The sequence below is a fragment of the Onychostruthus taczanowskii genome, unplaced genomic scaffold (assembly GCF_017590055.1).
Source record: "Onychostruthus taczanowskii isolate IOZ18803 unplaced genomic scaffold, ASM1759005v1 scaffold40, whole genome shotgun sequence".
Classification (NCBI taxonomy): domain Eukaryota; kingdom Metazoa; phylum Chordata; class Aves; order Passeriformes; family Passeridae; genus Onychostruthus; species Onychostruthus taczanowskii.
The window spans coordinates 3090193-3117268 of record NW_024501460.1 but is presented as its reverse complement, the minus strand read 5'-3'; the positions used below and the strand labels follow the sequence as shown (position 1 = coordinate 3117268).

The 27076-nt window shown below is 51.9% G+C and overlaps 1 protein-coding gene across 3 annotated transcripts; it reads right to left on the bottom strand.

The window, feature by feature from the left end:
* Positions 1-520: 520 nt before the first annotated feature.
* Positions 521-19566, bottom strand: TFAP2A (transcription factor AP-2 alpha). 3 transcript variants are annotated; one of them, XM_041413193.1, is made up of 7 exons: positions 16262-16323; positions 11059-11493; positions 8134-8185; positions 6255-6486; positions 5224-5342; positions 2774-2915; positions 521-1223 (listed from the first exon to the last, which is right to left on the bottom strand). In XM_041413193.1, exons 1-7 carry the CDS (start codon positions 16310-16312, stop codon positions 935-937), a joined length of 1320 nt encoding a protein of 439 aa, XP_041269127.1. In that variant the 5' UTR covers positions 16313-16323; the 3' UTR covers positions 521-934. The 3 variants fall into 3 exon arrangements, with proteins under 3 accessions (XP_041269127.1, XP_041269129.1, XP_041269128.1); XM_041413195.1 differs by lacking the exon at positions 16262-16323 and adding an exon at positions 19534-19566 and having other exon boundaries at positions 935-1223; XM_041413194.1 differs by lacking the exon at positions 16262-16323 and adding an exon at positions 12788-12814 and having other exon boundaries at positions 935-1223.
* Positions 19567-27076: the final 7510 nt, after the last annotated feature.

Genomic DNA, 27076 nt, shown 5'->3' with positions numbered 1-27076 from the left:
CTCTGATATCTAAATAAGTACCATGAACCACATGATGAACTAAGAGGGGAAGATTTAAAACCCACTAAACAAGAGGTAAACGAGATCACCAGATAAATAAAAAAAAGGCTTAAAACAGACTCACCATATTTACAATTCCCATTAAATTACACATAAATAAATATATACATACATGAACACTGATTCCCTTATATAATAACTGTGAATCGTGTTGCAATAGAAAGTTCAAGTTGGTCGCTTTACCTTGGACAGGAAAAAGTTCTACAACTGAAGATATGACATGGAACTGCTTGTGTTTTGTGTTCAAGTTTATTCACAATACTGATAAAATGTCATCAGTCCTCTTTGCCTTTTGTCTGTCTGTCTGCTGCTGTTGTACTTTTTCACTTTTTTTTTTCATTTTTAGTATGGCTACAATCTTAACTGAAGTTTATGTAAGGGAAGGTGGTGATTCAGTCCGGTGAAGCTCATAGAATTTTAAAGTATTATTTCTTTCTTTTTGTTTGGTTTTTTTTTTTAATTTTTTAATATATTTTTAGAAAAAAAAGTCCTTTTTTGTTTTATTTTTGTTGGGTTTTTTTTTCTCCTTTTGTTTTATTTAAAAAAAAGTTCACAAACTCAAGACAGAACTTTTTTTTCTTTGCTGGCTCCGTCCCCCTGTTCTGTTCTCTTAGGCTCCAAACTGGGGTAGAACGATGGTGGCAGTGGGAAGAGGGGGGAATTTAAGCAGGAGCAAATGGAATTGTGGATGCTGGGAAGGGGTGTGGAGAGAGGGCAGAGCAGTCCTGCAGAGTCAGAGAACAGGACTGGCAGAAGGACGCTCATTCTGTTGCTGTAGCCTGGGGTGCTGGGTGCCGGGGAGAGGGAGGAGGGAGATGAATGGATCGATGGGCTATGAGGGGGAAGGGAGAGGAGCGTGTGTAGGGGGGGATCCTCACTTTCGGTGCTTCTCCTCTTTGTCGCCGCTTTTGGTGCTGTTGTCTGTGTGGCTGTTGGGGTTGTTGCTGAGGTACATTTTGTCCATGGCCTTAAGCGCCTCGGTGAGATAGTTCTGCAGGGCGGTGACGGCAGCACACACCGCCGGGCTCCCAAAGCCGTGCGAGATGAGGTTGAAGTGGGTCAGGCAGCTCTGGATGCCCGGCTCCAAAATGGGGTTGGGCCGCGAGTTCCCCAGGGGAGATCGGTCCTGAGCCAGCAGGTCGGTGAACTCTTTACAGATCTGTCTGTAGCACAAATGGAGCAGAGAGACACAGGGAGGGAGGGAGGGAAGGGAAGAGAGAGGGAGAGAAATGAACCATCACTGGCGGCAGCAAAGCCCATGCATTCTCCCTGCTAGATTGCACAAGCCCCTGGATCAAGGAGGCTCCTGCTCCTGAGCACACACACTCTCCTTTCTTCCTCTCCTCTCTATGCAGCCTTCCCCAATTCTCACACTTTCCCAGCATGCACAAACCTCTTCCCTTCACCTTGCGTGCACACATGACAGCACACTACACATCACACCCCAGCCCCATCCGACACAATGGCAGGCAACAGGAACATGGAGACACATGCCTCTTGCCCCACTGCTCTCTTTCTCAGCCCCCAATGCTCTCCACAAACACACATCCCTGCCCAGCTGGGATTTGGAGCACAGACACAGTTTAAAGTTCCTGAGCATGCTTAATAGACAGGCTATGATATTCCAAAGGTAAGCTAAAGGATTTATCCATATCTTAGAAGATTCCTTTTTTGGGGGGAACCAGAGAGAGATATGGGCCTCTTCCTTCACAAGGCAAAAACACACACCTGTGTGTCAGGAAGAATGAGTGAGGGCAGATCTGGCAACTGAGGATTTAAATTGGGGTATTCTGAAACACTCATATGTGAATCTCTGTCTCCAAATCCAAAGGGACCTTTCCACAGAGGGGAAGGCTGACGCTAACCAGCGCCTGGAAATTTCCTTCCAGGGAGGTGAGAAGGGAGGATACGAGGGCATGGTGCAGAAGATAGGTTATATCACCCACTCACTGCACAAATGGTTGCAGAAACAACACACCTTACAGCCAGAGAGCTCAGAGGCGTGTGGAAACAGTTTGTATTCTAAAACCCACGTTAATGTCTTCCAGCCATAAAGCAGCTCCCATCTCCTGCTTGTGTCCTCTGGCACTGTGCCCTTTGGTGACACCTCCATTGGTAATTAAGGGCTACTAAACAACCCTTTTAATTTCCAGCAAACATACCAAAACAATAATTTTCTTTTCACACATCACCTGGAAGCCTAGGCAGCCTCACCAACGATAAACTCTGCTAGCATTTTAACTGCATACAGATTGTCATTTAAAATATATTTTTAATATCCCTGTATTAGCTAAGTAACAGAACTGCTTAGGCAGGAAGAACCATTCCCGATTTTAATGAACTGAAATCGGTTTAATGTGCCAGTTTTATTTTACTGTCAATGGGAACACTTCCCCTTCTACTTAAATTGATAAGCTAAGTGAATAGGCCCAGAAGATGTTTTGCTTTGAAGAATTACTGCTTTTGCTGTAACTAACCATCCACTCTCAATTTGCACAATTCGCATTCAAGGTAATCTGCACAAACTAATTTGGAGGAAACCAAGCTGGTCTGTAGAGTTCTCCTATACCAGGAGGGCCAACACTCACAACCTACAAAGCCAGCAGCCACTGGTTATGCAGCAAACAGATATCTTCACAAATAAAAGCCCCAAACTCGAGTTTGTCCCCCTCCCTTATTTCTAAGCAACATGCCAGAAAGTTAAATGTCTTACTTTGTAGCTAGGAGCATGTTTTTTCTTGTGACTTGCTCATTTGGATCGGAATGTTGTCGGTTGAGAAATTCAGCTACTGCTTTGGCAGGAAATTCTGTTTCACAAACGTACCCAAAATCTCTAGCTAGATGTACTGCTTCTCCTGAATAGGGAGGCATGGGTGGGGATGGAAAGAAACACAGCTCATCAGTACACATCAAACAGAGGTAAAAATCCATTTTAAAAAATCAAAAAAACCCACTACATTCTACTTGAACTTTTCTTCTCAAAAGCTTGGACATTTCCTCTTTGAAAAAGTTAGGGCCAGAAATGTTAATTACATGTTATCTTGCAGTTTTTTTGCTTCAGTTGAAGGTAATGCAAATGCGTATTTTCATAACAACTGTTGTGAGTGAAATCTCACATAAGAATTTTTAAAAGTCCACATTGACTAAGAGACGCTTTTAGATAGGCAGGTTCCATTCACCTAGAATGTGTGCTTCGATTTACATCTCCATACCTATAGAGAGCCATTTATGTACATTTTATTCACAGCTATTTACTCTGAAAATGTGTTTGCCTCAGCCACATTTCTATATTCTTTTGCAATGCATCAATGATTAATATTGATCATAATTACTCCTAGAGCTCTTCTAAATAAAATGCATTAAACAGCTAAGTGTTTAAAATTTAACTTGATCGCATATAATTATATGTTCACCCCCAAACGATTAACCATGAGAATTTTAGGGTCATTCCACCGAGTCTGTCTGTTTTGTTGATTTTCAAATCTTTGGTTTTAATTTCCTGAACCAGTTGGTTTTTACTGCAGGGCTTCCTGCCATTAGCTCTAGCTCCGGAAGAACGCATGCGCCAATTAGAGCTTCAAAGCCTCAGTCCAGTGAGCTTGTTTCCATAAAATGGAGCGGATCATAAACAATAACAGTACTCTAGAAACTGCCTCATCGCTACGGGACTCAAAGCCCCAGCAATGTTTATACTATCATCTCCCCAAAATTAGCCACCATCACTAAGTTATCTGAAGATCAGACCTCTGGTTTTGTTTTTTTAAAAAATCATTCTTTTCAAAGCCATTGTACGTGAAAGCCAAACAGAACAATGGATTACCATAAAACCTTCTCCATATTCATTAACATCACAAATAATGTTAAGCGTCTACCAAATCTAGACTTTTTACAAGTTTTCCCCTTGTGATTTTTTTTTACCACAGCATGTCGATGCAAGTGCAAAGCCTTTTCAGAAACATGAAGACGCGGTAATTTTCACGCAGTATAAATAGTTTTTTCACTAATCCTGATGTTTAAAAAAATGACACCGCTCATCATCGCACAGCGCTTCTTTCCCCGTCTCTTTCAACATGAAACATTTCTCGCAGAATGTGAAGCGACAACAAAACAAATTCCCGCCTACACAACCAAACTTAAGCTGAACCTGGACAGCTCAGGCTGAGTTTAAAAGCACTTTACAAACGGAACCAGTCTAAAACGCAGCCAAACTCTTAAGTAAGGGGAAAGGAGAGGGGTCTATCTGCAGGCCTCAGACATACTTTGTGTCAGCCAGCGTGACACAGCCACTGCTTCAAAACTAAATGACTGCAAACTCTTGAGCTTTCCACCTCCCCATACAGACAGCATAGGACATCCCAAGGCATTAAAGCAAGTTGCACCTTTTCCAGCCAAAGCAGAGGAGACTCATATAGCCAAGGGAACATGTGTTCTGAAAATGAGAACCAAAAGGGAGTGGGGGCTGGCAGTGGTGCAACTTTGAGGCTTTCAGGACACCATTAATTCATGGCTGAGGTCAAGGATTCCCAAATTAATTCAGGAAGTAATGGTCACGCATTTCTCAAATGCAGATGTCAGAAAAGTTAAATGATTTACTGTTATGTGGCTGCAGGCTGGGAGGGAGAACAAACTTAAAGTAGCTGCAGCTTCTGACATTTACAATTGCTTGGTTGTCCACCTGTGGCAGAAGAACAACAATGAAGTATTAGAGGCTCTGCTACCCCTAACTTTCAACTCCATACCCATGGGTCTCTTATGGGGCTCATAAGTCCACAATCCCCCTTCACAGGGATCCTTCCCGTGCTGCTCCCAATGAGATCTCCTTACCCCACAGAGGGATTACTCATTTGAATGAGCGAGCAAGATGGGGCCCTGAAAACGTCTAGCTCAGAAACTTAAAAGCAAATAAATAATAGAACGCTTTGCTGAGTCTGCAGGACTCGCACAAACCCGTTTCAGGTTATAACAAAAAGCAAAGGCACACAATTAGCCTGATCTTTTTTTAAGACACAGAAAATAACGCCCTTCCAAAATGCCAATGACCAGCACCAACTCTGGGAAAGAAGAAAGAAAACCCAAGTGACCCAACAGCAAGTCTTCTCCCATTTGGCAAAAGCAACAGGCACATTTTCCAAACGAGCCCTCACAGCTCTTTGAGTCACTTACCCTCCACGAGCGATGTGAGCAAGGTAACGTTAGCAGCTTTACGCCTCCCGGCTGGCAGGTTTAGTCCTATTTTGTCCAGTTTCTCCCTCAGGGATCTCCCTCCGTTTTTAGACTTTGCCCTGCTCCACAGAGAAAGGCGTTGAGAAATGGGGCTTGGAGGAACATCTGCTCCTACTTTGGCCCCCACCCACACATGCCCCCAACACATCCTTTTCCAGGGAAGGGAATAAAGGGTTTAGGCAGAAGGGATGGATACACGGCTGTGGGAGGTTCAAGACCAACTGTTGCTGAAAGCTGAATCCCGCATATAGGAGTGGTGCTTTGGATGTTTCCACATCTAGAGGACAGCAGCTCTCGCTAAGGTCTAGATCAGCCTCAGAGCTGATGTGGAGCTCTGAGGTGTCTCCCTGAGCTCCCAAGGTGCCAAGGACATGGGGGCAGCTTCTCCCAGGCGTGGAGAGGAGGTCGATTTGCAAGGCCGGCAGCCCCAGAGCATCACTGCCCTCACACCAAACTCTACGTGGCCCATCTGTGGCTTCACAGCAGAGCTGGGCTAAGCAGGGCTGCAGAGATGGAAGCTGCCTTAATTAATCCTGGATGTTATTCCCTGCCTAGGCACTGCCTAATTGCCTGGGTGAGGCGATCATGGGGTGGGAGCCCATGGCAGGGTGCCCGCCACTAAGCCGGTCCTGGGGGTGTGTATATGTGTGCCCGCGGGGGTGTTCATGGCCACGAGAGGGGCAGGGACACGCAGGGGCCCCCACGGCGGGGCTTCGGGGGTGGCGCAAGGCCGCGCGTTGCCATGGCGACAGCGCCCGGGGCCCCCTCCCGCCGCCCGGCCGCGCTGCCCGCCAGCCGCGCGCGCCCCGCCCCCTAGCGGCGGCCGCCGCACTCCCCCCGCACCGCCGCCCCGCGTGGGCGCTCGTCCTCCTCCTTGCCTGCCTCCATCCCTCCCTCCCTGCCTGCCTGCCTGCCTCCCGCCCGCACGGCACGGCCCGGCACCCCGCCTCCCGCGTCCCCCCGCCCCTCACCTCCGGAGCACTCCGCCCAGCAGGGAGGCGTTGAGGCACTCGGGCGGCGACAGGCGTCTCTGCACTTCCGCCACCGTGACCTTGTACTTGGAGGTGGAGCTGAGCAGCGAGAGGCGGCCCGGCACCGAGCAGAAGACCTCGTTGGGGTTCACCACCCCGCCGAAGAGCGCATCCTTGTTGATGGGGATGGAGGAGACGGCGTTGTTGTTAGACTTGGAGAGGGACACGGGGCCTGCAGGGAGGGAGGAGCAGGGAGGTGAGGGTGAGGAGCGGGCGGGGAGCCGGGGAGGGAGGTTCCGGGAAGCACCCGAGCCGCTCTCTGCGGCCAGCCCCGGCCCCGCACCGCCTGCGGGGCAGCGGGGACGCAGCGAGGGCACCCCTCCCCTTTCTCGCCGGGAGGCGCAGGGAGAGAGCCGGACATCCCGCAGCGGGGAAATCGAAACGACCCCGCAGCCCCTGTCGGGCGCCGAGGCCGCCGGGTGCCGCACGTCGGTACCGCCGTGTCGGGCGGGCAGTGCCCGGGCAGCGGCGCGGCCGGCAGGATGTGTGGCAGCCCCGGGGCCCCGCCAGCGCACAAATCTAGGCGTGGAAAACCCGTAACGCGGCGGAGGACCGGCACCCCAAAATACAGCGTGGTGCCTGCCCGGCGGCGGGGAGGTGCCGGGCCGTGCCGCCGTTCGGTGCCTCGGGTCCCGGCCGCCTTCCCTTTCTCCTCTGCCTTAGCCCGCTCCGCTTGGCGGGCGCAGTCCAACCAGGCGGGGGGCTCTCTCCGTTTTGGATAGATCACTTGTGACATTAATAGCTCTGGGAAGGCTAATAGATACAACAGGAGTTAAACGAACTCTTGAGATTACTAATAAAAGAGCCAATTATCATGTCGACTTGGAAAGAGCATCTCTTAAGATTTATCCCTTGCACATCTAATTTGACGTGACAAAGGCTTTACAGGCGGGGGGTGGGGGGGGGATGAAACTTCAGGTTCGCTGGCTGTACAGCAATTAGGGTTAGAGAGGAGAGTGCCTCTGCTCAGCCCCTCTCTCCTGTGGTGGCCTGGGTACCCAAATTCCCGGTGGCCATGCAGCCATAGCACCCCTCAGAGAAGGCAGGAGCTAGCTGCGCCTTCCACCCTGCCAGTTTTACTCCAACAGTGTTCTCACTACACAGCATCCAAACACAAAACCCATCACTTTCCACCAATAACCTGATTTGCAAAATGCCCAGTGCCAACCTTTCCCAATCCTTTGGTTGTCCAAAGAATGACGGGAAATGAAAATCGAGCGAAAATTTGCAATAAATATTTAGCACGATTTGGGTACCAGCTTCCAAGCAATTCAGTTCAATTCCAAGTGAAGCAAGGGCACAAAGTCAACGAAAACCAAACCACCCTAACCACCGACAGACATCACTTTCCAGAAACTCGCTCCTTGTTCTCCACCAGTCCACTTCATCACCGGCGTGATTTAAATAAGAAAACCCGAAGAAGGGGGAACAACGATTTCACATTCACAGCTCCAGTTTACCAACAACTATTCAAGCCCTCCGCTCAGCCAGATGCATGGGGCAAACCATGAAACCCAATTGTTCGCTAATGCACTAAAAGACCGGCTCGGATTTTCTAGATCATCTGCTAACATTTTTCCTCGTTAACGACAATAATAATTAAAATACCCGGCAAACGTGGCCATTTAAGAGGGCGGATTTCAACCCACATCGCCCGTCTTTCTTTGCTTCCAACCTTTCTCGGCCAACAGTACATGCCAGAGGAAGGAGCCCGGGGCCGGGGGACTAGGGGGGAGAGGGGGGAGGCCGGGTAAGTCCTCCCAGCGAGCAGTCCCCAGCCTGTGACGACATGTTTGGTATGCGCAAGGAAACAGCTTACCTTTCTTAATTACAGTTTGATCTGGGATGTTAATACCGGGGTCTTCTACGTGCTGCAACAAAAGGGACAAGCAGGGATGTCAGTACACGACCACAACAAAAGGCAGGGAGGGCCGATGTGGGATGGGGTGAAGGAGAAGTTTTGTGCTCCCCCCATTCCTGGGCATGTTATGGGGAGGGAAAAAACAGATCCTCCACGGAAAGGGGTGATGGGGGGAGCAGGGAGGAGGTTTGGGGGAGGTTTCCTTTATCGAGAGGAATCCTGCATCCCTCCCAGCTCTTCCCCCGATCCCCAAGAAAAATATAATAAATCACTCACACACCCCCGGGGCCCGAGTGGCCTTAAGCTTCTGAGGGTTCCCTCCTCCCCGTCCCTTCCCTCCTCCCCGGGAAGCAGCCCCGGCCCGGCCCAACCCTCCCCGCCGCTGCTCTCCCGCGCCCGCGGGAGGGAAAGCACAAAGGAGCGCGGAGCGGCGCGGGCCGGGGGGCCCCGCACCCCCGGGCTCCCCACTATTGTCCCCTCGCAGGTTCCGCGGTCGCGGCTACAGCTGGGGTTCGCGCGGCGGAGTCACGACGTGATTAGAAAGTCAAATGAAATCATGTTTTCTAATTCCAAAAACTGACAGGCAATATAATGTCTGGCTGTGTTTACAAATTAACACCAGTGCTGCTGAGATAGAAGATTTCGCAATCGTTACAAAACCCAGGCATTACCATTTAAAAAACTATTACTTCCTTCTCTAGTCTTTGTCCAACAATAATACTGATTCTAACATTTTCCATTCTGTCTTGGATTTATGCTCCTGTTAATTGTGCCTGATCTCAATGATTCCGGGTGGATGGTACTAAGTTGCTTTATTACAGGTTTTATTATACTCAATGCTCTCATTTGTAACTTGCCTAAAGTGCTTCTGGATTTAAGTATAATTAAATTGAGAAATGTTCAGAAATGACTACTGCTGCAGTTCTTGTGTTTTAACTATATGGGGAAATATGATCCCTTTATGCATGCACCCTAAACCCATAAAGTAAATGTAGTGTGGCATAATACTTTTATTTGTGTTATTTCTACACATATTCCGTACAGGGAGGACTGTTAAGTTTAAAATCCCACAGAGATATTTATGGTTAAATAATTTTAACCATCTACTTTACTTTCTTAAATATTTAGCAGTCGTTTTTATTAAAGATTAACTGTTGCAGCAACAGAAAAATTCAAAAATTAGCCTCCCAACTCAAATTTCTGTAACAGATTTTTTTTTTTTTAACCAGATAAAATACACCTAAAAGATGCACCCTCTTATTTTATACTCTCCTTCATGAAGCCTGCTGATTCAGCCTTACAGAGAAAAAAAATGGCCAGACTGGCTCAAGGATTTAAACCAGATGGCATTTGGTTTTCACGAAGTATAGCAATGCTATTAATTCATAGATCTGAAGAGGAGGCTTCCTGAATCAGCCCACTGCCATGAAGCAAAACTGAGGAGAGGGAGAATTCAAGAGAACATTTTAGGTCATGTTTTCCTACAGCAATCAGGGGCTTGCAGTCAACAAATTAGTTTATTCATACGATTGCCTCCATGTTATTTTATATCAAGTTTAAAGAGTCGACCTGCTTTTAACGGATCCAAATTGCTTACTAAATCCTCCACTTTGGAAAACGTATGCGTTTATTGCAAAACTGCTAAACACAAGCAGCAATTTTCTGTGGCTAATTTAGCCAGATGAGGGCTGTAATAAATTCACTATTTTCTCTGAGTATAATTTACAAAAGATTTCAAAATGACCCCCAAAAATAGGTAAGTTCATCTGAACATTATCCTTGCAACACGAAACTGTACTCATTAAACTGTCAGCGAATATATTGTTGTAATATTTGATCCTGTAATTTGGGATGGCATTTCAGCAAAAATCACATCCAGATACCACAGGTCCCTCCTCCTTTTTCCTCCTGCAAGTCGAGCAGCTTCAGTCCCTCAGCATGAGCTCTGTGGGTTTTAATAAATTTATTGCCATGTTCTAATTCCATTTTCAGGGAGAAACCCAGAAAGATGAACTTTGATCACAACCTATCATGTTGCATAAGGCCACTTTCCTAACTGAAAAATAGCCCTGGCTTGCTTTGTAAGTAGCCTGTGCACTAATGTCATGCTTAATCAGAAATAATTTTTAAGGACTGTACTCATCGATAATAGAATTAGGTCCCCCAAATAATGCATCCTCCAATAGGCTCCCAACATTTGATTTAATATAGGGTGTAGCAGGTCTGACTCAAATTCGATAACCTATAGGTAATGATTTATGAGGTCATCCCTTTGCACCGCTACTAAAAGAAGGCGGCAGCATTTTAGTATACCTCTTCCCTGATTTGTCAATTAATTCCTTTAGAGAAGAGGATCTGCCCATACCCTCTTATAACTTCGGATGTGGTTATTACATATGCCAATCCTGTAATCATAGGAAAACAATTTTTCCTTCTTAGGCCACTTTCACCTACTTCCCCCACCCCCCCTTTACATTTTTGAGATCTCGTTAAATGTCCTCACAGGCATTTCAGACTCGTGTCTTTCCCAAGGCAGTAAGAAATCCCCAAATGCACGGCCCTGTGGTGATATTATATATTCTTCCAATCGTAACAGCTTATTGTCATTGAGAAGGAAAGATATTGTTAACGATGACAGTAATTTGATTTATTTATATTTTAGTGGGCAAGTTAGCGGGGAGACGCCGCTCAGGGACGAGCTGCGAGAACCTTTTGTTCTAGGTCCGGGGGGGGGGGGGGGGGGGGGGAGCAGTTCTCTTCTTCCCTTCCCTTTTTTTTCGGGGGAGGGGGCGGGGGGTTCCCCTCGCTCCCTCCCTCTCCCCCCGACTTTGAGCTCCCTCGGTAAAAGGGACGAGTGGGCCCCGGGGCGACCCCTTGGCTTACCGGCACGTCCTCGATGGCGTGGGGGATGGAGTGGAGGGGCAGGTCGGCCAGCCCCGAGCCCAGCCCGTGCGGGGCGTGCAGCAGGTCGTCGTGCCGCCGGTAGTCCCTGCGCGGGTCGAGCCCCGAGAGCTGGTGGGGCAAACCCCGGTGCGTGTGGAGCAGCCCCGTCTCCTGGCTCTGCCTCTGTCCCGGCCATCCTGGGTGCTGGGGCTGTGGCTGGGCATGGAGGGGGTTGAGGCTGTACGGGTCGTTCACGTGGGAGTAGGGGTCCTGAGACTGGGGGTAGATGGGCTGGTAAGGGGGGGGGAAGTAAGGGGGCTGGAAGTCGGCGTTGGGGGTGTGGGAGAGCGGTGGGGCGCTGGTGTAGGGAGACTGACCCACGGTCCCCAACTGGGGTAACCGGGCTGTCCCGTTGCTGGTACTGTCGTGGCGCTCCTGAGATGGGGAGCGGGAATGTGGGGAGGGGGCACAGGAGGGGGAGGAGGGGGAGGGGAAAGGAGAAAAGAAAAACAAAGATAATATCAAACTGATTTTCCTCAAAATCGCCTTGAAAATTTCATCTACAGGGCAATGAGGGGCAAATCATCGCCTCCGAGGCGGAGAAAAGCAGATCTGGAGATCTCTCTGCCTCTGATTTCCCTTCCCAAATTATCAAGAGGCAGTCTCGCTTTTTTAAAAACCAATAATAACGGCAATAATGATAACAGCAATAATAGCAATAATTACAACAGGACAGCTTATAATAATTAATAAAACATTGCGGCGATACAGCGTGGAATCACAACAGATCGTGCCCCGGCATTTCAGGAGTAGGTATTTCCCACAAATAAAAATAATAATTCACAAGCTAGCATTATTGAAATAATAATTCTGCCACAATCCAAAATCCTTCCTCCGGCCCTTAACAGAGCCGAGATAAATACTGTCGCTGACATTACCGATCGCGTCCCAAGAAAACCCTGGAAAATCCAAGCCCACTGCCATTTTGTTACCAGAAAACGCCGAAATAGGCTCCAAACAAAACGGTAGTTCCCCCTTAGAGTTTCAGAAATATTTCGGGGGGAAAGCACTGCCATGGTCCCCCACCTACGGGGAGAGCCAAACCCCGGGTGCCCGGCCGAACCCCGGGCTCGCCAGGGAGCGATTTGGGAGCGGAGCGGGCAGCGGCGGCCCGGCCGCCGGGGAAGCGGAGGAATGCGGCAGGCAGCCGGGGGAAGCGCCGCCGCCCCGACGGGCGAGCGGCACCGAAAGGAGCCCGGACGCTTCGGCACGGCTCTGCCGGCTCTCGAAACAGGGCAGATGAGCCCGCATGAATGTCTGGGGCAAAAGGAATGGCCTCCACGGAGGAGGATTCGAAGGAAAGAACCACGGTTGCGAAACAGAGAAACGAGAAAGCGAAAATACTACGTTTGCAGGTGGCAAGGTTAAGGAATCGAAGCGGTAAGGTCCAAGCAAAGCCTTTTGCCGTTCTCTCGAAGCAGACCAAAAAAAAAAAAAAAAAAAAAAAAAAAAAAAAAAAAAAAAGGGGGGGGGAGGGAGGGGGAGGGAAGAAAAGAAAAATAAAGAGAGAAGGGGCAAAATATAAACCACCGAATTTATAAAAATGCAGAAAAGGAAAAAAAGCCCTCTTCGGAAAGCTGGGTGCGAAACCCCCACTGCCACCACCGACAACAATAGCAACACCCAGCGCGCACCGAACCCCCTCCGAGAGAAACGTGAAGCAACTCACCATAGCCGAAAAACTGTGCACTAACATCTGCGAAGAGTCGGGGGGTTACAAGTCAAGGTAGAAAAAAATAACAAAAAGGCAGAGGAAAGGGACCGGCGAAGCGCGCAGCCCCCGGCGGAGCCCCGCGGGTGCGGGCGCGGCGCGGGCGCGGAGGGAGCGCGGCCGGAGCCCGGCGCTAGGCGCGGGCGGCAGGACCGGGGCGCCGGGGCTGCTCCTGCACCGCGGGCGCGCCACGATAATCCATCAGAACTTGCACCGATCTCTGCTGCCCTTCATCGGGTGTTCCCAAGGCGAGCTCTCTATCCTGGCGCGGTGTGAGGAGTCAAAGTTGGTTGCTTTTTTTCTTTTTTTTTTTTTTTTTTTTGGTTTTTTTTTTTTTTTTTTTTAGCGTGTGTGTTTGTTTCTTAATCCTTTTTTTTTCCTCTGACTCTTTCTTTTTCTCCTTTGACTTAGCTGCTGCTTCACTTGAGCTCCTAATAACAGATCTGCTGCCTTCCTGGAGACTCCTAATAGCAGATATTCATGACTATTAATATTACACGAACACTTAATAAGGGAAGAATGGCTGGAAATCGAGCGTGAAGCGAGAAGGCAACTCAAGGCAGAGCCTGTTCTAAATGACGTCCATTGAATGAAGAATCAGTGTATCTAATCAGAGATGGGGGAGAGGGAGAGAGAGACAAAAAGGGAGAGAGAGGGAGCGGGAGAGAGAGAGGGGGCACATGCTGCTGCGTCTGACGAATCACAGGAAAGGGGCAACATTTTAAAAGGTTGCAGGGCATGCAAAAGTGAAAGAGAAAGAGATCCGGAGAGAGGGAGAGAGGGTGGGAGCCAGGAGGGGGGTGCAGAAAGAGGGGGGGGCGGGGAGGGAGTGGGAGAGACGGGCAGGAGGAGAGAGGGGAGGGGGCGCGGGATCCCCCCCTCATCCTTCCTCACCTTCGCTTCGCTTCCCTTCCCTTCCCCCCGGCTGCCGCTTCCCCATGTCCCCAGCCCCGCAGTCCTCCGCGGGCGCACCTCGGGCTGCGGCTGCTGCGCGTAGCCGGCCTCAAAGCCCAGGGAGAAGAGCGGCTGCTCGCTTCCCGCTTGGTTCTTGCTGCCCTCGGCCGCACCGCCGCCGCCTTTGCGCGGGGTGGGCTCCGCGGGACCGCCCGCCGCCGCCGCCCCGTCCATGCCTCGACGGCGCCCCGCCGAGGGGCTCCCCTCGCCGCTGCCCCCGCGGCGGCCGCCCCGCGCCGCTGAGCAGGCTCGCCTCCGTGCCCCACGTCCCGGAAACCGGCTGGGAAAGTTTTTTTGGGTGTCTCCCCCTCTGGGTGTCAGCCCTCCTCCTCCTTCTCCTCCTCTTCCTCCGGTTCGAGCCCAACGCCGAGACCAGCGGGCGCCCGGGGCGGGGGGGGCGCCGGCGCCCGGCCCCACGCTCCGCCCGCCCGCCACGACCCCCCGGCGCTCCGGCCGCCCCGGGCGCTGAGCGAGGCTCCTCCTCCTTCTCCTCCTCTTCCTCCGGTTCGAGCCCAACGCCGAGACCAGCGGGCGCCCGGGGCGGGGGGGGGCTGGGGAGCCCAAGGAGCATCCGCCGGGCTCCCCGCGGCCCCCCTCTCGGAGGATCCGGGAAGAGACGGAGGAAAAAGGCAGGAGGCAGCAAGGCGGGGAGGGAAGGAGGGCGGGAGGGACGTGGGGGGGAGCGGGAGCCGAGAAAAGAGGCAAGGCGAGCGCTTCTCCCGGCCCAGACAAGCCGGGGCTCCGGCGCAACCCGTCGGACTGGCTGTGCAACTCCCAAACAACTCCCTTAAAACAGGCACCGCTCCGCTCGCCGCCGCCGCTGCCCCGTTTTTTCTTTTTTCTTTTTTTTCTTTTTAATTTTAAGGCAGGTTCTATTCCCGGCAGGGTACAGCCACTCTCTTTTCTATCCTCTCTTAAAAGTGTTCTCGCACCCGCTCCCGAGGTAAACACGGAGAGCCAACCGCACAAGTACGCACAAGATCCGGCCGGTTCGCGGAGCGGCTTGCTGCTCCCTCCGTGTTTGGTAACACCTCGGTGCGAAGTCCCATTAACGCAAGGCAACAAAAGCCATTTGCGATGAAATCCACACGCTCGCACGTGTGCAAACTGGAAGACCGCTCCTGAGGGGAAGGAGGGGGAAGAGGCACGCTTTCCGCCCGAAATGCAGCTGCGGAGTATGTGTCTTTTTTTTCCGGGTTGAAAAAAAATTTTTAAAATCCAAACCACCAAAAAAAAACCAACTCAGCCAACTAAAAAAATAATTAAAAAAACATTACACAACCCACAAACCCCAACACCCGACGCCTCATTCATAGAAATCAAACACCCGCCAACGAGTGGATCTAAAGCTCAGCTCCCGCATCGGGAGACAGCTTCATCCCAAGCTCCTCGATCACCAAATCACTTAGTCGGCGCTGAGCCTGCCGAATCCTCGGTCCCTTTCCTAAACTACAACATCGCCCAAAACAGCGTCAGGGTCGGATGGGAGAGTGCCCCCTTCGACCCAGAGATGCATGTCGGCAAGGCTCCGCCGAGGCTGAGGAGATCTTCCCGCGTGGGTCACGACCAAAAAACAGCGTTCACTTGCAAAGTAGACTCTTTTATTGAGCGGTTTGTACCCACTGCACAGGCAACTTTTCGAAACGGGTGACAATAGTATTCGTTGGTTTGAGACTAGGCATGGGTTCTGGGCATCACTCTTCTTTTTCCTCTTCTTCTCCTTTTTGTCAGATTAAAAGACACTCGCCTCTTTGTAAAAATATGGATGCACATAGAGGCACAGAGAGAGATGCACGCACACAATCTGTGCTGAACGGCTCCAAAACCGAATGAGGTGGATTTTATTTCTTTTTTTCTCAAGCGGTTAAATTGCTATGTCTCAAACCCGTGGGAATGTGGCCCTGAAAATTAGGAGGCTGGGGGAACACTGCTCCCAAAACTCGTGATTTCATTTAGGCAGCTGACCCCTGTAAATTTGTGCAGCTCGGTATAATGAACCCGCAGATATATCGAAAAAGCTGCATTTAAGCGTCGGTCCTGAGCCAATTTATTTGGATGCCTCGGGTACCTAGAGTGCAAGAATAATTTTCTTCCCTTTGTCTCTTGGCCCTCTCATTCATTCATCTGTCCATTCATTCAGCCAGCCGCCTATCCATCCATCCATCTATCCATCCATCCATCCATATGGATGAGTGTAGCATCCTACAAGAGCCTTATCTACGGAAGATCTACCTATAGACCAGGCTGCTTCTGGATCCTGTTTGCCTTTCCTCATACACTTCCGACAAAGCCGTGTTTCCACAAGCCCCGAAGTTCCTGGGGAAGGACCCCAGCCCCTCTCCGGCTGCAGGACCGCAAGGAAGCCTGACGACGGAGCAGAAGTTTTCCTAAACGAAATTGAGAGACGGAGGGATCCTGAAGGCTCCCGCTTGTAGCTGCGGGGCCGGGGCTCTGCCCGGGCCCGGGGGAAGAGCTTACCTCACATTCCTCATACTTGATATTATCCGTCAGTTTCCAAAGCATTTTCATGGATTGGCGTGAGAGAGAGGATTTGGTTCTCCCTGCCTTGCCTCTCCCTACGGTGGCGGTGCCGGGCGGCGTGGGGAGCGCGGCTGGCGGAGGCTCGGCAGCGCTCCCGTCCGCGCTCGGAGATCTCCCTCTAATGGTGGAAACTTTTCCCTTTTCCAGCTCTTTACCCACAGCCTAATCGCCTCATTAGCATATCAACAACAGCCCAATTGCTCGCCAGCACAACAACCTGCAGCGATGGACACAGGTAGAAGGGACCCACGAGCAAGAAAAAAAAAAAAAAAAAAAAAAAAAAAAATTAACGACAAAAAAAAGCTTTCTTCGACTTGCCGAACCCCGGCGCGGGGGGGGCAGTGGGCCCTGCCTGTCTGCCTGCGGGCCGCTGCTGGCCCCCGTGCCTCTCTCTGCCTGCCAGCGGGGAGGAAAGTGGCCAGTGAAATCAAAGAGGCTGCCGTCCGATCCGCTGAAAGTTTGGGGCTAGCCATGAAGCCACCCCATGGGATTTATCTCTCCCCCTACCCACTTTTTTTTTTTTTATTTTTTTTTCCTACAGAGGCTAAAGGAAGCAAAGCGAGGTGAAAGGAGACTCGTGTCCTGCTCCAACGAGGTTATTGTCTGCGGAGGTTTCTGTTGCCCTCTGAATTTGGTCTTTTTTGGTGGATATTTTAAAAGCTTCTTTGCTTCGCAAACTACTCTTTTTTTTTTTTTTTCCCTCGGCTCTGTTGGCTATTGGTCTTCAAAAAAAAACACCACCCCAAACAAATCCAACATTATCTCCCAAATAGAAGTGGGCGAGTGGTAAATTGACTGTAGTAGGAGCCAAAGTCTTTTGCAAGTACTTGAGAAAAAGGACAAAACAATGACCACAATAAAACTTTGGTACTTTCTTAGGTGGAGCGCTTCGTTTGCTTAACAATGTGCCGCTAAGGGAGCGCTCAGGCTGCCCTCCTCGGGGGCTTGCTTCTCCACCCTTCTCCTCTTTTATTTCCCCGGGTGCCCAGCCTTGATACATCCACCGCAAGGCTTGGTTTTTCCCGTTTTTCTTCTTCTTTTTTTTTTTTTTTTTTTTTTTCTCCCATCTCTGGGTGATCCCTCGCTTCACCGAAGGGCAAGGCATTCCCCTCTCCTCGGGGCTGGCGTGTCGGGCCTGGCGCAGCTCGCCACGCTAGCCATGTCCCCAGGCGTCCCCAGGAGCCGGGCATCCCCACGGCTGCCCGTGCACCTGGCTGCCCTGCTGCTCACCGAAACTTCCTTTTGCCGACGGCAAAACCTGCCTTGTCGGCCTGGAAGACCCTCCCGGGGCCACCCACCCCCCGCCCTCGACTTCGGAGGAAAATTTACTGCCTCTAGGAGCAAATGGCCCCTGCGCTCCGATGGGGAGCCGCAGTGGGCCCTCGGGGGCCTGGCCCACGTGTCGCCACGCCGGGTAGGGTGGCAAAGCCTCCGGGCTCCCGGGACTGCTCCTTCACACACACAAACATCCATGTCCCCTAAAAGGATTTTTTTTTTTTCTTTCCCCTTCCCCCCTCCTCCACCATACTCCCACCCCCGATGCTCTTTTTCACCAGCGCTTTTGTCTACCACTGGCAGGAGAGTAAATTGTTGTTTTTACTCCCATTGAGGTTCAAATGGAGCTGGCAGATTAAGCCTAGTTAATGCCCCGGGGGGGTGCTGGAGATGAGAAAAAGAGGAGGGAAGGGGGTTGACGAAGGGGCCCATCGCCCCTTAGCGCCGTCCTGTCTGAACCGGGGCGGTCGGGAAAGCCTCCCACCCGGGACAGCATCCCATCTGCGGCTGCTCGAGACTCCCGTGGGCCAAAGGCCTGACCCTTTTGCCTTCTCTCCCCGCGCCGGCGGAGCGCAGGGCTGCGAGGGGAGGGGGCGGTTTTCCCCGAAAGATCCACACGGGGCAGCGGGAGGCGAGTCCGCGCGGCCCTGCCCCTCCGGCCAGGCGGGGCGAGGGGGACCCCGCAGCGCCGGGGAGAAGGAGCAAGGAAGGCCGGGGTGCAAGTCAAAGTCGGGAATAGATTTCAAGGCAGATAAGCCGTAAATAAGATTGCGCAAGAATTGATTTCAGTGAAAGAAAAGAAAAATCTTCTTTTGATCGCTTTTTTGCACCGGTCTGATAAAAAGATGTTAGCCGATGTAAAAATAATTTAAATAACTTTTGTTTAGTTATTTTTATCCCTCACACTTATGGTTTTTGTGTTTTGTTTTTTTTTTTTTTCTTTTCTTTTGTAGAAGACTTGCTGCTACCCTAAATAAATAAAAAATAATTAAGGTCGTCTAAGGAAAGACTTAGTCGAGAGATTCTAAAAGTTGGGAGCAGAAAAAGAAATTAGGCTTCCACCTGGAACTGGACTGTCCTGGGGAAGAAATAAATTCTTAAAAAATCCTTTTCTCTAAGAAAATCCCGTGTGCTTGAACAGGACGGTGCATCTTCCCTTTCAGTAGTCAGCGAAATGCTGTCATCCGGCCCGAGCGGACGGTCATCAAGGCGCTCCAGGGTTTTTCCAAGAGTCTCCCGGTTCGTGAGCCTCCGTAACTCTCTCTACACGTGTAGTCTCGCCCGTGGTGCGTGCGGGTCCCCTCGGGTCCGTGGCGCCGGCCGAGGCCCCGCGGGCCGCGTGTTGCCGGCCCGGCCTCTTTCGCCCATGGGTTCTGCTTTTCCCTTCAGCTCATCCCGCGGGAGTGCTTTCCACGGGCGCCCCCGGCGCATCTACTACCGGGTGGGACCCGGCAGCGTTATTTTTCCATGGGACAGGCGGGGTGGGAGCTCGTGGGGAGGTTTCAGCTCCCGCGGCACGTCCCCGATGCGCGGCGGCTCACGCCGGCGGCTGCGGGCCCTGCCCCGCGTGGGTCCCGCCGCGTCCCGGGGCAGCCCCAGGGCTCCGCGGCGGGCCGGCCGCCGCCAGCCCCGGGCACAGGGACGCCGGGCGGGCACTCGCCGCCCTCGGCCAGCCCACGCTGCCGGGATCGTGCCACTCGCGGCGGCGGCGGAGCAGCCCTCGCCCCTGTCGACCCCAGTCCACCGCTCTCTACCTGTTGCACTCGGGCCTCACGAGTGGCCGCGGGCAGCCCCAGCGCCGAGGGCCGCAAAACACCCAACCCCAGCGTCAGGCTCGCCCCCAGCTCCCTCCGGGCCCGTCGCCTTTCTCGCTCCAGCCCTGCCTCCCGTCCCAAAGTAACAATAAACCCCCCCAGGGCAGAGGGTCACCTTACCTGCCAGTCCCCCATCTTGGCAAGGATAGACATCCTGGCTGCGGGCTCCGAGTCCCCAGGTCCCTGCTGGTCATGGACTGCGAGGGCAAGCCACTCGCCTGGGACGCCTGTGGGTAAATCCTCCCCTTACCTGAGCCGGGACTCTCTCACCTGGCCATAAAGAGCTGGCTGCTCCCTGCCCGCGCCTGCGCGCTGCCTCCGCGCTGCCTGCGCGCTGCCCCCCGCCACCGCGCTCCCACCGCGCCCGCCCGGCCCCGCCGCTCCCGGGGCACCGGCCGCGCTGCCCCCCGGGATGCTCCCGAGCGTGCCCCGGGCGTCCTGCAGCCGCCGGACCCCTGCCCGCTTCGCCACGGTGTCGCGTCCCGGCCCTCCCCCAGCCGGGTGAGCGTCCCGGTGTTCCCGGGCAGCTCTGTCCGCCCGGGTGCCCGCCCGCGGCCGGGGTTGGGGCGGGAGAGCCCCCCAGGCTTCACCTTCCCCCGGGGGGCCGGTGGAAGGTTATCTCGGGGGGCAAGTTGTCAAGGACTACATGGACGCAGTAGTAATAATAATAACAATAATAATAATAACAACAACAAGATCAGTAGCCCAGAAAGGCAAAGCACCGGGATGGTTGAACTAGTCCAGATGGGTGACGGAAGCACTGCAAATTGCCTGGGGAGTTCAGGGAAAAACAAAGACATCCCCCCCAGTACAGACAGCCTTTCCAGCCCCTGGTACGGGGGCCAGGAGGGGGCGGGCGGCAGCAGCCGGCGCACCAGGCTGGCCGGGGTCTGTCCCGCCGGGCTGCGCGGGAGCGCCGTGCCGTGAGGGATGCTGCCTTCCCCCGGGGGAAGCTGGCCTGCGACAGCCTGTGGCACTTGGGCCTCTCCACGTCCGTACCCCTTGTCCCCGCCCACGTTTTGTTGTTGTTTTTTTCCCCTCGGGGATTCAAGTGCCGAAGTGCCCTGGAAGCTCGCCAGTGCGTCGCGCAGCCCTGATTTCACACCCCGAAAAAGCGAGGAAGCACGGACTCTGCCTCATTTCTAGGGGTAGGGCACTGGGGGCGTGGGGAGAAGCAGTACTCCAGCTGCAGGATTTTGGGGAGGGATGCAAACAACTTCCACTTCTCAGTTGCACAGCAAGCCCTTTCACATTTCAGAGACAGGTGAATGGGGCATCATGTCCCAGGTATGGGACAGTTTGAGGCTTCCTGGATGTCGGGGTGCATTGTCACCCACCAGTGAGGCTGTGTTGGGTTGGGTCCTGGGCTGACCCCAGTCTCCAGTAGCAGGAAGGGGATCACTCCCTCGCCCCACCATAAGGGCTTGGATACGATGACCTTACAGAAAGGAGTTCCTGCCCTGTCTCCAGGCAGGTGGGAAGAGGGAAGCAAGAGCTGGCACCCGCAGCCATTGGATCCCGGCGGAACGCCGGGGCCGCGGGCAGTCGAATCGTCGGCTCCTGCGGGGCTTCGCTTCTCATCCCAGCGAGCCGGGGTCGGCGGAGACCGGGCACCCTCGGCCGGGACCGGCGGCTCCTGCGCGTCGGCGGGGCGGGGCGCGGTCAATGGGCCGTGCGAGGCGCGCTCCGCACCGCCGCTCCCAGCGCCGGCCCGCGGTGTACAGTTAGCGTCAAATTACAGCAATTAACCGGGCACCGGAATTTAATTACACAGCCCTGCCCCTTTCCCACCCCCCTCGGTCCTGGGGAACCTCCTGCTCGGGGACGACGCGGAGCAAGGACGGCCCCGTGCAAAACGGGAAAGGGATGGGGAAGGTGCACAGAGATTTCGTGATTCCGGAACCCTGCCGCCTCTCCTTTCTCCGCTTGCTACTCGCCCTGCCCTCTCGAATCCTCTCCAGGGGGCGGCAATTTTGGCTCCGTAACGATTATTTAAAATGCCAGTTTTCATTACTGTTTTGCCGAGAGGGTTGGGGAGTTAATTCGATTTTAAGTTGGTCTTCCCAGTAAACTTTGGTGCCACACTTATCCCGATAGGATCTTTCCCTTCTGCCTAACTCCAGCGCTCCCCACACAGGGTTAAATCTCCGGGCTCAGGACCCGGCTCCCGCAGCCCGGCTCTGCCCCGCGGCACTTGGCAGCGAGGCGGCCCGAACGCAGCCGGCCCGCGGGGCTATGGGCAGCCCTGGCTCGCACCGGGCTCACCCGTGCTCTTTTTTTTTTTTTAGCCTAGGGGAAGAGGGCACGGGCTTGGCGTGCAGCAGAGCCCGGTGTTGTGGGGTGCTCCTTTTCCCCTCCCTGGGGCATTTGGTGACCGCACTTCGGGGGTGAATTCGACTTTCCTGGCCCGGGCATTTAGAGGACGCCTTTCTCTCGCAGCCTTGAGGGCACACCCGACCCGTGTAGGGGACTGAAATCGCCGCACCCTGAACTACTGTCATCCCTGAAGTGCCAGCTCTGTCTCGCCCTGCCGCCTGCCTCTTCCCTGTGCAAAGGGAAGCTGAAGCTGAGGCACCTCCTCTCCTCAGACAAAACTGTCTTCTAGCGCAAAGACGTGTCCTCGCTCCTCTGTGTCACACAGTCTGGTTCACAGCTCGGTAGTGATTTTGGCAGGTGGCTTCGAGGGAGTCATCGCGGAGCCCTGTGCGCCCTGAATTATTTCCGATGGACGCGCCGAGTCCCTCCCCGTGTGTCACAGCGCGGGTAGCACACGGGGCAAAGCCCTACCCGCTCTCCTTTCCCTCCACCGGCAGCTTTCTTATGGCTAAACCTCGCCACGGATCTCTTCCCAACGAGAAAATAGGGAAGAGATGGTCCTGGGGGTCATTCACCTTCCCGGCGTCGAGGTTTCCCAGCCGGTCTGAGTTACCGAGCTCATCCCTGAGTGTCCCCTCCAGCCCGGCTCCCAGATGCCTGACGGATCTTTCCTACTCCCTCCTGCCTGTTCTGCCGTCCCGCAAGGCGAGCCGCAAGAACATTTAGATAAATCCGGCTTCTGATTCTCTGCGGGGAGTTTAGGCTTGGTTATTCTTCTCACTGCTGCTTTCCAGTTCTCCCTGCCCAAGTGCCGCCCGGCTGGGGAGAAGCTCAACGCGGCTGATTTCTGCCGACTCACTGACACATAAATAGCTTTTTTTTTTTTTTTTTTTTTTTTTTTCTTTCCCTTCTTTCTTTAAAGTAATTTTTGGCAGTGGCCGGCCTGGGCCCGTGGGGCCACTTGCAGCTCAGGCGCCCCAGCAGGGCCGGCAGAGGCGGCGCTCCGCGCCGTCCGGGACAGACACGCCGCGGAGGACGCGCGGGATGGGAGGAAGCGCCCCCCGCCCCGTCCTCTGCCCGGGCTGAACTGCCGGAATCGGTATTTTCAGAAGGAGAAAGGAGAGATTCAGGTTGGTGTGGGTCCCACCTCGGCTTTTACGAGCTGAGGGGAAGCGCGATGGCCGCTGTCCCCGGGATAAGGGCTGACTTCACGATGCGCACGGGGTGTCTTCCTGGGCCCTCCTTACAGCCAGAGGGGGGCAGAAAGAAAGAGGCAAAACGCGGCAGGACATAAAAATACCCCAAACACCGCAAACCCTACAAAACAGAGACAAAAAAGGAGAAAAAAAAAAAATACAGATACTCCCCGCCCTTTTTCACTCGCACTTTGCGGTCCAACATGATTCAATTACTTTTGGGAGGCCGGTGCCGGAGAAGGGGAGGTGCTGTGCCTCCGATGTTAGCGGAGAGGTTTTTCCTCTGTTGATTTTGGGGGTTGTGTTTTGTTTTTATGCCCTGTTGTGGGGGAGACGGGTCCCGGAGCAGAGCAGTCTCAACCCTCCAGCCAGTGGATCCGGGAGAACCATTCCGACCAGCGGTTTGGGATGTTGCAAAGGAGAGAAAAGAAAGGATAAGAGAAGAAATCCATATGTGACCGCCTTGTCCACTGTGCTGTCTCCCAGCTATTCAGTCTGGCAGAGTCTGGGTTTTTTCCAAGCCCGCTTCCCACAGGAGAGAAGCTCACCGAGTGCAACAGGTCGCTTCAGCTGCTCCCGGGACCTCATGAAACCAAGTGCCCTTTCCCTGTCCTTCCTCCTCCGGCTCCCCGCGTCGCGACTTTGCTCTGGGATATGGTTTGAAGGGAGATGCGGGACGTCCCGCTTGGACAAGACGCGGAGCCGTCGCCCCTGTGCAGCCTCTGCAGAGGAGCAGGAGGAGAAGGATGAGGATGCTGTGTCCCTGAGTTACGGCTCTGTGGTACCTTTCGGCGCGTCTCTGCCATTCCCCCTCAAACCCCACACCCCCTTCTGAGACCCCTTTGCCCCCGGCCCGGTGTGTGAATCCCGAAATCCCGAGTGTTGTCAGGAGGCTGATCAGTTTGGAAGTCAGCAAATAAATACTTAAAAATGCATACAAATAGCAACTTTTTTCAATGCCCAATGACGGTGTGGGAGAGGTGGTTGAGTGCAATTTTTTGGAAGCGAGTTGAAAACTTTTTTTTGGAGGGGGGAGAAAAGAGAAATTTTTTCCAAGGAGCACGTGGGTCTCACCTGCTTCTTTAATATTTATTTGCCAAACTAACTGCACTAAACCAACAAAACAAGCAAAACCGGCAAGAGATCAGGAGTTAATACTGAGCACACGCTGCAGTGCCAATGCAATCCAGTTACCGACGACTGGCCGGTGTTTGCATGAGCAGACACCACCAGGACAAATTCCCATGCTCTGGACCTCGTAGGGAAAGGTAACCGGTACATTCTGCTTCACCTTTGTCAACCTAGGCCCTTAGGGGCTAGCTACTGTCATTGCTACATCCAGAAAATGAGCTCGGAAAAAGATTATCCCTATGAGAAAAGCATCGGTGGAGTAAAACTCCGGGCTTCGTCTTTTTTTGGATTCCCCAGGGAGTAGTTGCATGGTCTCGAGTACAAATGTGGTGAGGGTGGTGTGGGTTTTTTTTTTTTTTCCCCTTGCAAAGCACAATAAATTTATGCTAGAGATACCAAGCACTTTTGTCTTTAGAAAAATAGATCTATCCACTATATGCAGGTCAAGACCTGGTTATTTGTTCATTCCAAACTGGATGCTTTCTTCTGTTGTACATTTCATTTTCTAAATGGACAAAACCCATTTGGTTTTAAGAAAAACATTGCATTTGCAGCTAGGATATAAAATTGGAGTATTTTCTGGGCAATTCTGGCTGCTCACGTGTCCTTCAAAAAGCTTTGCATTTGAAACACAGGCAACTATTTTGCCAACAACCTCATAGCTGCAGTAGATTGCAGTTTTACTGATCATGCAACCCCTAAATAATTGCAAATAAGTTCTATTTTACATTTACTTTCAATTTTTCATCAATAACATTGTCAGATGAAATCCAGAAAAGGATATGCTGCCTAAGGTCCTTCAACACGTTGTGTTTGATGAAAGGGTTATTGCTAATTATAAATATTCCAGGAAGGGCTGCTTTTCTCTAGGCAAAGCTTCACTGCCTTTGTTATCCCCTTGCCCTAAAATCCACTGATGCAACAGCACATATCCTGAGTACAAAACACAGTTACACTCCAGCATTAAGTCTCCACATGGGGAGTTTTGCTTGGATTAAGATTTCGAAACTGAGCCCATAATAAGATATGCTATAAAACCTCAAACAACCCTCCTCCCCCAGGGATATTTATCTTACACATTTAATTGCCCAGTAAAATAAATTCTGTATGTGTACACTTATATGGGAAGGATTTTGATCTGGTAATTTCAGTGTATCTTCTGATCTGTAGCAGCTTAGAATGACATCCTTGAAAACTGTGGAGAAGCAGAAACTGTGCCCTGCTAAATAATGCCTATTCAGCTGCTAAATATTTACACATAGGCAGGAATGAGCTTTCCTTGTAACGCTATCTCTTAACTCTATATTAGCATTCAAGAAGAAAAACAAATGCAAGTTATTTAAGCACAGGCCAAATCCCTGCTTCTGCTAAAGCAAATAACAGAGCTCCACTGACTTGCACAGAGCAGAATGGGGCTCCTTCATGTTACCTGCATGTCATATTAGCACTGTCATTTTTGTAATGACTTCCCTCTTACAGTTCTCACTGCTGTATAATAAGCTTCAACAAACCCTCGAGAAGTGCAGTGTTATTAGTTTATCTGCTTTACAGATAAGTAAACTGATGCAAGGGGAAGATAAGGAATTTCCCCAAGGTCTTGCAGCTGGTTTGCTTGAGATCAAGGAAAGGAAAAGAAACCAAGAACAGGGACGGAACTAACCACCAGAACGTGTCCCATAGCCAGGAAAGCTATATGAAGAGGAGGGGCAGGCAACTGGAAACTCCATAAAACAGGCCATTTCCAGTCTGATAGCTCACTACTCTTTGGTGGCTAAGCTTGGGCACTCATGTTTGAAACTCAGCTTCTCCAATGACACTTTGGTGTTGCATTCATCCTGGCATGGCATGATATAATGGAAGTGGAATTTCATTTTCAGAGCATTGAATAAAACACCCTAATAAGACATGTTTAGAAAACAAAGCTTGGTATTTCCCACAGCAGAGTTTTAATAAAATCTACTTTGATATTTCTATGCTAACCCTGGAACTGCTGTCTGCAAGGCATATATTTTAAAGTGTCAAATAATTACAATAAGACATGTTACTGGAAAATGACTGTTGGAGGCTCTGACGTCCAAACCAAAATTATTCTGCACAAAAAAAAAAAATCTCTTAAATGACTTTTTTTTTAAACAAGAAACTTCCAGAGCTCTAGTCTTTAATTTAACCCGGCTTGTATGCAGCTGCAATACATTTAGCCTTTAACATTAGTTCTAGCCATTGTCCTAGGACATGTCTACACCCCATGACACTTTATGGTATTAAAAGAATTGCTGTGTGGCTACAGCAACTTGTCATTAAGATATATCACTCAGTGGAGAGCAAGACAAAAAAAACCTAGTGAACAACATGGCTTTTTTTTTTTTTTTTCCATGGCAGCTTATGCTATGATTATAGTTTTCTTGGCTCAGTTGGGTTTATGTGGTGTTTCATACCAAAATGTCCTGCCTGCCTGAAAACTATGGAGTAAAACTTGTGGAGGTGAGTGAAAGAGCAGGCTGTGCACTGGACAATCTGGTGTAATTGTTCCATATAGCCATTGAAGGGATACCAACCCGCTACATGTACAGTCTGATTGCAGCCAGGAGCTGATGAAATAGCTCTTGCGCCAGCCTCCTCCCTCTGTCAAAGGGAAAGGAGGGTGCGGTTGGAGGTTATGGCTGAGGAGCACCCACGTTACAGCTCTCCTGGGGATTTTCACCTCGGTCTCCACTCCAGCAGCTGCAGGCACTACCACACCAGGTTCAGCTCATGGGGACAAACTGACCAGACAGAGGTTTAGACCATCATCTTCACACCCAGGAACGCAAACACTTGGACCCTGGACAAACAAACTTTTTATTGTCCCAAGCGTGGTATTACTATACTGGTGCAACGGCAGTTTTCCAAATTCATCTGGCAACTTTGTCCAGAACAAATTTGAGGCCATGCTTGCAAGAGTGCCGTGCCAGAAGGACGAAGAGATGCTCCAGCCTCCCACGGGAATCAGACCCACCCCCCACACCTGGGCGCATCCCATC

Coding starts and splice junctions, on each gene's coding strand:
- TFAP2A (XM_041413193.1), bottom strand. CDS start 16,312: ATGAAAATGCTTTGGAAACTGACGGATAATATCAAGTATGAGGAATGT. Junction 8,186..11,058: donor ACGCCATCGAGGACGTGCCG/GTAAGCCAAGGG, acceptor CTTTTGTTGCAG/CACGTAGAAGACCCCGGTAT. Junction 5,343..6,254: donor CTGGGCGGAGTGCTCCGGAG/GTGAGGGGCGGG, acceptor TCTGTGGAGCAG/GGCAAAGTCTAAAAACGGAG.